Here is a 12,333-nt window from a genome sequence, read left to right on the forward strand (position 1 = left end):
GATGCTTTTCAAAAATATTTTGCTAAGTGGCTTGATAACGATATGTACAAGATTTCTTTGCTATCACAATGCTACAGTGTGGTGTTACTAGTTTGTAGACTTTCTTTGATGAAGTGCTCTCCAACATCAGTATGGCTGGTTCTTGAATGATAAACTAGGTTCTTAGCTAGTTCTTGTACTGATTGATTGTCCCAATAGACATTATTGGTTGATTGTCATCAAAATAATATATCTCTTGTCACATCCTTGACTAATCATAGGTTGCCAATGCCTATCCCAAGGGTTAACAGAAATCCTAGAGGGTGAGGCTATTAGCCTAGGGCGTAAGGCCTTAGGGCTAAGGTTAAGAAATAACATCCGGATTAGAGGTCTAAAGGGGTAAAAAAAACTAATGATATATTTAGCCGTGACCTAGGCTATACATTAGCATGAGGGCTAAGGCCATGGGGATTCATTGATCAAATGTGGAATTTGGATCTTGGCCATAGGCATGGTAGGATGGCAAGCTAGTCCAATGCCTCGCTTGTAGAGCAGATGTTCGTAGTATGGCTCACGGATGTCTACTGGACTAGGGTCAAGCCATAGACCTTACCCACGACCTCTAGGCACTTGGTGGTGATTTGGAAAAGCTCTGTGGTGGGGTGGTGAGTTTCCGATGGTGATTCATATAGCAGTCTCTAGTTTGGTAAAGATGTTCGGAGCAAGACTTCACAATGAGAATTGGAATGGAGGGGACAAAACTTTCTGGCTGTGTGTGATTGTGTTCTTCTTGGTTGTTCTCCAAGAATATGAAACTTTGGAGGCAGCAAAATTTTATTGTTGCGTAGACTTGTATGATTGCTACAAGGTAGAGGGGCAAAACTTTTGTTGGATTATACGCTGGATGAACTATTGAACTTCAGCAAAGCTATGCGAAAGTGTAATTCTCCAGGTGTGCTTTCTCATGGACTGCTCGGAATCACAATTTGCTAAATTGGTCTTAATATCGACAAATTTTGGTTTTGTACGATAGTGCAACCTCGAGGACACACCCAGCATAAGATGGAGTCGAAAATGCAGAAAAGGCATGAGAGAAATTGCACGTTTTTCCTTAAAGGGGGTGCGCCTAGGGTTTGGGTTCCTATGGCAAGATTAGCGATTTGCTGTTTGGATTTGTTTCGACGATGGCCGAATCACTTGGGGAAAGAGTTGACCTTGTTGCTGGCTGAGAAATTTGAAATACAATAGGAGTGATGAGCTCAAGGAAGATCATTGTGGCAGAGGTGTCACCTATGATTGCTGGAAATTGATGTGTGGGATGTAGGAAATTGGGCAATCTCAATTCCGTAGTCGGGTGAACAAGATTTGTGGTTGTCTCAGGAGAGACATGTTTGGGTCTCAAGGAGATAGGCGACGAATGGTTATTTATATGATTACTAAGTATGAATATATAAAGATGGAAGAATCGGTGCAGGGGAGGAGAGAATTAATTAGCATCATTGCTTGAAGATGTTGAGAGGTTCACGTTATGGGCCATAAGCACCTAGGTTTTGATTAGAATCCCCAAAGACAAAGCAAGTCAACCTTATGAAAATAAAATTGACTTTCTTATTGATTTAACCTATGTTGATGTTGATATAGATCTACGGGGTAGGGTTATCCTACAATTCTCTATGTAGATTATAACTTGAATTGGTGTGCTTGATTTCATAAATGAAGTCGGGATCCAATGAATGGGATAGATAAGTCTTAAGATGAATTGATTATTTCTAAGAAAGCTTCATCCTTGAATGGGATATAGAATTTAGGAATCAATTTGTTATTGAGATCTCAAATACTTTTTGAATTACTTGGAAGAATGGTAATTGCTTCATAGCTCAATCATTGTCTGTAATGGATTATTTCTTTTAGCATGTTTTGCCTCTTTGAAGATTTTTTGTAAAAAGAGAAGAGATCGACAGGTCGCTTGCTTATTACCTGTTTCATAGACATAATTGATCCAGACTGAATAAATAGGGTGCTATACCTGCTATAAACATATGATTGAGAAGGAGATTTTCTTTTGGATACACAAACTATGTCTTGATTTTCCAATAGGTTGAGAATGGTAAGATGATGTATCATCCAGTAAGGATTGGTGTTTCATAAACATAGGTTTTGTTTAGTAGACCAAGATGGATTTTGAAATTGAAGAACTTCTATTATACTGAATGCTTATAGGTGTGTAAATCATTTGGTATGTACAACCTACATCTTGGTTTGTTTGATTGAATGAAAAGCGTACGTCTAGTACTATGGTTAAGTGTTGATAAACTCTAGAGCAATTGACTTGCTGTATCCTCTAGTGATTCCCTCAGGGAAGGGGAGAAACCTCTCCAAAGTAATTGTCAGAGGGTTATCCCGAAATGATAAAAAAAGGCTAGGGTTATCCTGGACAAGATAAAAGAGGATAGGAGACAATTTGGATGAACTTTAAATACATACTTACCAATACTGAAATTGGATATTATAGGTTGACTATCTACATAGTTGGTGACCAAGTATCTAATCCCATGGAGAAGAGGGGAATTGTGATCGGATCTATGGTGGTCTTATATGCTGCTAAGTCTGGGCGGTTGAGAGTAATAAGAGGGTCTCGACAGAGAAAGGTTCTGGTGGTGGTCGGTGCTACGGTGGCGTGAATCCCGTGGCATTCATGTTGGTCAGTCTATGTGGTTCTTTGTGGTCTCGTAGTCGTGGCTTTTAAGTCCCACCGTCACATCTGTGGGTTGTGCCCCTGGTCTAGTTGGCTGTCTCAAAGCCTAATCTGTGCATGGACACGCTGATGGGTATTTTGTGTCTCTTGCACTGGGGCTTGGCTACACTGCCTTATGGGGATTGCTGGTCCATGCTACCGGTCTGGAAAAAGTCAGTGATCATGCTCTGGGTGGTTGAGCACCCTAACCCTATCCATGTGTCCTAAGCAGCTGGTCTTTGTGTCATACGGTCTCATGACATCAATGGAGCATTGTGTGGTGTGTGTGTGTGCTCTTTTACTGAACAGGAGAAGCACTTTGTCTTATAGGCCAATTTGGCTTTCTTAAACCATGGTGCTCCGCCTCCCCTCTCTCCTCCCGCTCTACTTCTCCGCCTCCCCCTCTACACCCAGCCTTACCCGGCTGCTGCTGCAGCCTCAGCATTGCCCTTCCCTCTCAGTTTGCTGGGCACTCCCCTGCTCAGCCTGCTGGCCCGCCTGGCCCGTCGGCTTCCTTGGCGCATCCACGACCTGCTTGGTGCACCCTTGCCCGCCTCCTTGGTGCACCCTCCCCCCTGCTCCTCTGCCCCTCCCGCTCAACCTCCTTGGCGCTCTCCTACCCAATTTGCTTGCCACATCCCCCCCCTGCTCGCTTGGGCCTGCTGGTCAGGCCACTTAGCCTCAAATCCCCAAGGCAACCTCCCTTCCCCTCCGTCCGGTTCTTACCTCCACTTCTGGGCAGCCTCTCCACCTCCCATTACCTGTCCCTCCACCTCCCTATAGCCCCGCCCCCCCCGCCCCCCCCCCCCCCCCCCCCGCCCCTCTCTCCCTCCCTTCCCAATACCTCTTTAACAGCCCCCCCTAAAAATTCTTCAATTCAGTTCAGACAGGGCTGGAGCTCTTTCAGGGGCTCCGGCAGGACATTTTACAGCTCCAAAAGGAGGTCACCGCCCTACATATAGCTCCAGGGAGTACACTAGTAGTGGAGGCCAAATTGCTAGCATGCAGTTTGTAATTGAAGAGACATCCATATGGGTGGATGTGGCCAAGCGGGAACCTGCAAAGGCAACCGTCTCATCCACTCTCATGGAGCAGTAGCAGAGAGCTAGTAAAGCTGACCCACTTCGCACAGGAGAAGGCCCGCTTCGCTCAGGATCAAACTCGTGTCATACAGGAGCAGGCCGGGGTATACAGGAGCAGGCTGGGCTCTTTTAGGGGCTCCGACATGACATTTTACAGCTCCAAAAGGTCGTCACCACCCTACATACAGCTCCAGGGAGTACACTTGGTGGAGGCCAAATTGCTAGCATGCAGTCTGTAATTGAGGAGACATCCATATGGGGGAATGTGGCCAAGCGGGAACCTGCAAAGGCAATTGTCTCACCCACTCTCATGGAGCAGTAGTAGAGAGCTAGTAAAGCTCTCAACATTAGAGTTCATGGTATCACCTGCACATCAGCTACATTGATGGATGATGCGATCACAATCGCAGAGCATGCGATTGAGAGAGCCTGGCGAGTGGGGAGTGACCCAATTGTGAGCAGCCCCTCATCATATGATTCCATGATGCTCAGGTTCGACTAGCAGCATTATGCCGTACATCGGTCCTATAGGACCACCTACTAGTTGTCAACGGGTATACTTGGGAGATTGCTTTTAGAGACGAGACGAGGGATACTGGTATTCAGGAGTTGCAGTACTTTACAGATCATCCCTTTTTTGGGTGATCTCGGTAGAGAGGAGAGACGTTCATTCCAGATTTCTTTGGATCCGGATCTGACGTATGGACTTCCAAGACTTGTTCATTGCAGTATGCTACTTTCCACCTGAGACGTCCCAATTTGCACGAGATATCCGGGACAACACCGAGATGCTGCTGATACTGACACCCTGAAGTGCCTTTATAGCTGAAACAACAGTCACGTTTGCAAACACACCGAGAAGAAACACAATCCCATCATAAGCTCAAGACACCATGACCAAAAAACATTGAAAAAACACAATATACCCATAACTATAAATAAGTGTCGAAAATACAAAGATCACTGAAGCATATGACAATCATAACCTCCTAGGAATCACGGACTCATAAGAAAATCCCCTGTAGGATTAGAAATAACTTGTAGCCAAGGTGATGGACTGGATGCCCTGGAGCTGAGATGGAACGTTGGACCTTGTGTTGAATGCTCCACTCCTAGCTTGGCTTGGGATTTCTTCTACGGTCCTTAAAGCCTTTTAAATTTCAAAGAGATCCTGTCTTCCTTTATCCACGCCTTGAACCAAGTCACAAGATTATTCAATTTTTGCTTCTTCGGCCCTTCCTGCATCCTTAAATGCTTATATTTAAAGCAAGCAAAGAATCAAGGAGATATGCAATTGCATGGGAAGCTGCACACTAGGTAACCACAACTCTGACTATAACTGCAGTAGTAGTAGGCTGGTGCGAACCTCTACGAGACCCTTGAATCCAATCCACTGATCACCCCGTCCCTTTCTTCAACCTGTGATATCCTTCAGCTCCCACATGCAACCTACGGCAGTAGAACACTTTATGCAGCAGATATAGGCTCTGCCATCCTTCCTGGCTGGTAAAGGTCGCTTGGAGAATGTCCAGACCTCTAAAGCAATGCTTTCTTTGTAATGCTGCAAACCTCAATGTCAAAGGAAAAAGTTGTAGCACAACAGCTATTAGAGGAAAAGGCACACCCAGATATTTGGCTATCCTTAGCACGGCTGGGGATTTGATATCTGATCCATATTGCTCGACGAGAACAATACTTCAAATGTCGCTTGGAGAGGGCAATTGTAGAGACTCCTTGTGGAAGGCCAAGAGGCACCCGAGAGGTAGGCGACCTCTTATAGAAGCTTTGGCGACGGGAAGTCGAGGCAATACCTCATGAAAAGATGGACCCAGAAACTGTTTGTTGGTCATTTGTAAAACTAGGCAGAAGGGTCCATAAGATGGCCGATATGGAGAAGAGAGCTCCGTGCAATACCAGGAAGCAGTAAGCAGCCACTTCCTCACTACGAACAGCTAGCAATTCAGTCAGCTGTGTATATGTCCCAAGCAGTCTTCAAAGAGTAGTCAATGAGCAGAACAATGTGCCAGGGAGCAAGATCTCTTAAGCTTGAGAGCTGGTCCACGAACAATTTTTTTGAAGCTACCTTTATTCCTTACATGGCCGGCACAGCTGAACAAACCTCATCAGCTCGCTACAACCAGCATCACCTTCAACCTACCATATATGCTATTTCTTCCCTTTAAGCATGTCCTTCAATTTGTACATAACTAATCACAGTGCTTCTACGCAGCTCACAACCGATGTTGTCGACCAAGGAGACCAAGGAACTGTGATTTCATTCAACCCTCCTTTCCTTCATGGCGCACCATGCAAAGCCCATGATTTCATGTGACCAGCGATAGCCACCCACCAGCGAGCAATCAACCCATGAGCAGTTGATAATGCACCTCATGATTACTAGCCTAAGAGTCACCGAATCTGATTCCAAACCATCCGATTACTACCAACTGAAACAAAATCGACCTTCTATGATCACCTATGAACCACTGGAGCACGCAAAGCTTCCCTTATCAATTTGGCCATTTTGTAGAATTGATGGCGCAGCCACAGGTTTACTTGAATCAAGCAAAAGATCCTCTACAATGAGCATAAGCTCATGAAACCACCCACACAATTGATGGCCCCCTCAACAAGAACTGAAGATGAGCCCAAAGCTCATGAATTCCTCGATCAACTGCCCTCTACCTTACGAGACAAGCAAGAAGATGCCCATGCTGATCCGGCTGCCCTTCTTATGGATGGCTTACTGGTAGTTCCTCTTCACTTCCTTTACTTCTCGTCCCTTCTTTCCCATGCAATACTGATTGGCTCTTTCCCCATCATCAATAGGAACCATCCCTTCAGTTCGTTTCTTATGGCCCTCTCTTTCCATTTGTGGTCATGCAAAGTACTACTCATCTGTAGTCTTTTTGAGGAAAGCACAGGTCCTTCTTCAGTGCCTTCGTGACCACTCTCTTCACTGCCCTTTCACTACTAGTGTCCTTTTGAGCACCTAGTCTTCACTCACTTCATCATTCATTTTATGTGCCAAGGCAAGATCCAAGGTCCACATCCAAGCTGCAATGACTATCCAGTCATCTCATTGGTGACAAAATCCATGTCATCATTTCGTGCAATCAGGGTTCTCCATACAAGCAGTCATTTATTTATGAAATAAACATTTAATACAAAACATTGTCTCAAAAAATAGAAGAGGCCATTGTCATGCTATTCACTAGCTATCATCTCCTACCCTATCCATGCCAGCTACAAGTGTACCTATTAGTGCTAGTTTCTCCTACACATGAGTGTTCTTGTACATGACCTATATAGCATTTCCTTATGTACAAAAAGATGTCAGTCGCACAAAAAAATCCCATCAACGTCGCCCTATGTAGCACTATATTCAGACATTGTGGATTTCTCGAGCCATGGATAAGTCCTTGTTGGGGACTTCAATGCAAGGATGGGGGTGCGCTAGGTGTGTCTCCTTGATTTCAAAGATGATGCTATCCTATGGCCAGACGTTGACTTGGACGATGCAGGTATGTCATAAGTCTCAGTTGATAGGCGAGCCCCGGTCACATCTTATGGGCATGCACTGCTAGATTTGGGAAGGATGCATGATCTCATTATCTACAATGGTCTCAACTGATGGCCCCCTTCAGGTGGTTTTACTTGTTTCCCATATGTGGGGGGGGCTCTAGCGTCGACTACTTTATCATGGGATCCCCTGCCTTAGCCTCTAATATCACGGTTCACTATTGCACAACCTCCTTCAGAAGCGGATCACACATACCTTTTCTTCTATATCTCCATTCCCCATCTCGCAGTACCGTGCACACCACCGATCACTGATACTACCTGATCATGGCATACACTTCGATTGCAATCTTTCACCTAGCTAATCTGTCAACTTTATACACTGCTCACATACATTGATTTTATACCCCTTCTAGAGGACCGAGCAGCTTTAATCACACGCTCACTTCACTAGGCTGCACTTCATGCATTCCCATACACTACTCACTCCAGTCACCCACCAGCTCTGAGAACCGTTCCATGAAATAGTTAGTACGAGATGATTGTAATGCCCTGCGCCGTCAACTCAAATTTGAGACCAAACATAATCAGCTTGATTCCAGGTCATCATGTATCTATATCACGTCAGGGGCTATCTTAGGACAACGTAGATTGTCATGGCTGGCATTGTTCTCCTCTATGGCCTTAGTAGTTGAGGGCGATTGGAGTTGCTGGTATGCACACATGTGCAGGTGGTTCGACAAAATGAGGCTCCAGATGGATAGACTCGCTCCCTTCCAATACAACATTGATCCGTCATTTCTCCCACCTAGGTATCACATGGTTAACCAAGTTATACGTGAGGACTTTGTGCAGCTACACACATTCTAAACCTAGTTGGAACCGCAGGAACTCTCAGTGAAGCTTAGCTTCTACAGAGATCACTGCCTACTTATTTCTGATGAGGGTTTTGTTGATCCTCCTGGATGTACCTGGATTCACTTCCCGCCATTCATTGAGGATCTCTATTGGGCAGTTTCGGGTTTCTTCACACTGACTTCGCATTGAGAGTGGGTGAGTTGAGGGAGTACCTAGGGAGCGGTGCATATGCACTCTGTGTGAGCTACAAGAAATTGAGTCAGAGGAGCATTTCATCTTCAGGGGCCCAGTATACTACAAGATCCGAGGTCTCTTTTATTGCCTCTTCAGAGACAGCTTTGGGATACTTTTCCACTTCCTTGCCTTTCCAGACTAGAGATGCTTGGCCGTCTTCATCCATGAGGCAGCTAGAGATCGAGAGTGCTAACTCAGGTCATAGAGACAGGGGTGAGATGCACTAGTAGATTCCTCTCAGAGCACGATCACAGAGTTTTTTCAGCCAGACCATGCAGGTTTTCACCACGCACGCCTATGACAGGAGCGAGCTCCGGATCCAGTGACGTGTCATACCCGACAGAGGATCGACACACAGGTTACACTTGGAGACATCCCTTCCATGTTCAGGGTAGGAGTACGACTGATTGCGGTTACCGTAGCCCTGGTTCGACACTGACATTCTTCCAAGAGACCAAGCCGGGTAGCGCCCATGGATAGTTGACAGCACTCTATCTCTGACTTTATGCTACCATTGTCTCATCAAGCTCAGATTTTGCATTACATTCTACTTTGTACTCTGATGACATATGATGAGGAGGGCCATACTGATATGGTCGTTATGTTCTGGCTTTGTATTGAGGTTCTAATGACTATGTAGCATGTAGCATGTAGCATGTAGTATGGGTGTTGATGCCATTTACTAGCACTACCCTTTCAGCTTGTTTGTATCTGGTTTCTCACAGCTGCATAGACCCATCGGTCCTTCAAAGACTCTAATAAACTTTCATTCATTCATTGTGTGTGTGCTTCTTGCCGATGCATGGAGATGGATGGTCTCCTTACAAATATTCAATTATATTGTGAAAATGGTGTGCCTTCAGTCTTGACATTTTGTGGTCAACTTTCAGAATTTATAGCGCATATTAGATAGAAATCGAGGATACTCTCATTTTGTGAAAAGATTCACACAAGAATGAGAGGGGAATTAAAGAACTGGAGTGTATCTTGAGATTTTTCATATTGCATATGTATTGCGAAGTCACAAAGTTGATATGCAGGACTCTATTAGACACTAAGGTATTTAAGAGAATGCTGATTTGTTTGATTCATTCAGGCAGCTGGAGGTTCCACTTCACCAGGGATGAGCTTTCATTTTCGGTTTCGGCTATGGTTGCTAATAATGAGTGGTCTTGTCACTGTGACAATATGGCAAAAGGTATGCAATGGTTATGTGCTAAAAATCTTTTAAATATGTTAAAACTGCTTTTTTTGCAGTACATGATGCAGTCCTCTCTTGCAGGTTGTTGCAGAAGGTCCAGTTGCCAAACTTTTAGCACAAAGATTCCCATCTAACCGTCCAAAATTCTTCATGTAACATTAATATGGAAATATTGACAAATTATTATTGTTTGTAACATTAATATGGAAATATTGGCAATTATCTTTTGTATGGGTTTATTGCATTTTAGTATCTTGCATTCACAATTATTTGTGCTAAACCAAGCCCCTCATATGGTAAAGGCTTGGAGGCACACAAATGGCAGAGTGCCAATGTAGAAAATGTTTATGTTTTATCGGATGAAGCTGCTCTTTTCTCACATCCATGTCTCCAAGATTTCGTTAATCAGCATGGCATATGCATTTCTTTCTGCATAAGGTGACCCATATGGGATTCAGAGGCAGCTGCCTCTGCAGTTGATGGAATGGTTTTATGTGCATGAAGACTGTTAGGAAATAGGGACCAAGTTGATAGAAGATAACTACCATGTGATATGATGGAGACAATGTGATGCACACAGCTTTAATTTGATATGCCATATTCGTTTTTTTCTGTTTCTGGTGTCATGAGGCCACTGTCAATGATTGAGACCTCCGATTTTGCATTCAAGAGATCGCCATACAACCTCGACCCTTGAGAACTTGAGGAAAAATTGTTTCTAAGATGCTTTGTTATGCCATTCTGTCATATTATTGAAGCTTTTCAGCAAATTTGAACTCGATCTTAGAGCAGTCCTAATATTTTTGGAAGATACATCTATTCTAAGAACATCCTTCCAGAAATTGGATCCGAAAGCATTAGAAATTTACAACCTAATTAACTAGTGAAGGATAGAGCATGGAAAGCATAGTTGCACGAAACGGCCGTTTCGTGGCCGGAAACGGAAACGGCGAAATGGAAACGGCGTTTCTTGTTTCATAAAACCTGTTTTTGCCCTAAACCCCAAAAGGCGTGATTTCGCCGCCTGGCTCCATCTTTCGCCGCCTCTCACCCATTCCACTCCTCCTATGCATCCTTGCTGCTCTCTCCACCTTCTCTAAGCTCTCTTCATCCCTCCATCCTATGCTCTTGGATCAGTAGTCCTGCTGCTTTTTTTAATATCATCCATGGGTGCTTTTATTTTGAGTCTTGCATGACTCATGAGTCATGATCATGAAATTTGTGGATCATGAATCATGATCATCTATGGAGTCTGGAAATTGGATACTTTCAAGTTTCAAGTTTCAAGTTTCAACTTGTGTGCTAAGTTTAAAGTACTTCAAACTTCTAAATTTCAGATTCTTGTAATGCCAAACTTGTTAGTCATGACTCATGATACATGTTGATTTCAGATTATTGAAGCATCATTCAAGAATTTAGAATCATAGAGGCATGAATGATGCATTGATGCTTGAAGGCTGAAGCTTCAAGTATAGATAATTGTAATTTGTATTATGTATGATTTGCACTCTATTAATAATTATATTATGTATAAAAAATAAATTTTTATAAATAAATTGTATCATATTGCCGTTTCTTTCGTTTCCGTTTTGGCGGGGCTCGGAAACTCCGTTTCTTCCGTTTCCGTTTCTTGCGTTTCCATTTCGGCTGGTAACTATGATGGAAAGGCTGAAGGGAATGAAGTACAAGGAGTTTATACCTAGATGAATCCAGGAACATTCCCAAACTCATCCTCTAAAAACACAACACAGTGCAGTTTCAATCTCATGATAGTCATGATAGTACAAGGAGTTATTTAAATTATTAATGTATTTGCTTATTGTGGGTGGGCATACATCAAAGTGCACCAAGGCACTTGCCAAAGGAAAATTTCCTATGCAAACATGGATGAAATATATATGATGAGGAGATGCAAGCTTATGTGTTCCTTTTAAAGGGAGAAGGCCTTCCCCTTTTCGCCTACATATAGTTGAATTTAGAGGATAACAAGGATATATATGATGAGGGGATGCAGGGTTATGTGGTCCTATTAAGGGGAACACCTTTCCTTTTTCACCTACATACACTTGATTTCAGAGGATAACAAGGATATCCCATCCAATTGGGCTCCAATTTCAGCAAAGAGTCGGCTAAATTTATGTACCAAGAAAATGAAAAGGGCAAACTTTGAACATTCAAAGTTTACACCTTTAATCTAGAGCATGATAATTCTAGACTCATGTATCCATCTTAATTCCATACAAACGATCAAAACGATTAGAAAAGGTACGAGGAGGATGGTGACGGCAATGGAGGCAACCTTGATGGGATCTCCATCTTCATCGTAACCTCCCTTGAACTTGAACTCCAAGTGAAACTTGTATGGGACCTGGGACTAAAGGGATAACTGCTGAGCTGGGGGAATCTATTGGGATAACTGCTGAGCTGGGGGAATCTATTGGCTGACGGCTCTGAGTTCCTCCCTCTAATGTCCAAGAAAGACGAACAAGCCCTTTTCAGAGGCAGCTTTCAGACTACTGATGTTGGCTTTGTGATGGAGCATGGCAAACAACGAGAATATCGTTTTGACAGCTCAGGCCGCTCCCCATCCTATAGCAAAGGAGGATACAACGCCCATGCAGGAAGAGGAGGACGTGGAGGTGGTAGTAGTCCGAGAAGTGAAAGAGAGCCCGAATATGACAGAGAAGAGCAGAGATACTCCGCCGAAAGAGGCTTGCAAGCAG

General features: G+C 43.8%; 1 protein-coding gene across 3 annotated transcripts in view; it reads left to right on the forward strand.

The window, feature by feature from the left end:
* LOC147890599 (uncharacterized) overlaps positions 1-10,219 on the forward strand; it is a 55,585-nt gene extending 45,366 nt beyond the window's left edge. For all 3 annotated transcript variants that reach the window (XM_087390558.1, XM_087390556.1, XM_087390557.1), the window contains exons 22-23: positions 9,506-9,607; positions 9,692-10,219. In XM_087390558.1, coding sequence (XP_087246684.1) covers positions 9,506-9,607; positions 9,692-9,766 — 177 coding nt within the window. In that variant the 3' untranslated portion in view covers positions 9,767-10,219. The remainder of the gene's footprint in view (positions 1-9,505; positions 9,608-9,691) is intronic.
* The last annotated feature ends 2,114 nt before the right edge of the window (positions 10,220-12,333 follow it).

Source organism: Dipteris shenzhenensis, chromosome 19, assembly GCF_047967505.1.
Source record: "Dipteris shenzhenensis isolate YYH24624 ecotype China chromosome 19, Dip_SZ_1.0, whole genome shotgun sequence".
Taxonomy (NCBI): Eukaryota; Viridiplantae; Streptophyta; class Polypodiopsida; order Gleicheniales; family Dipteridaceae; genus Dipteris; species Dipteris shenzhenensis.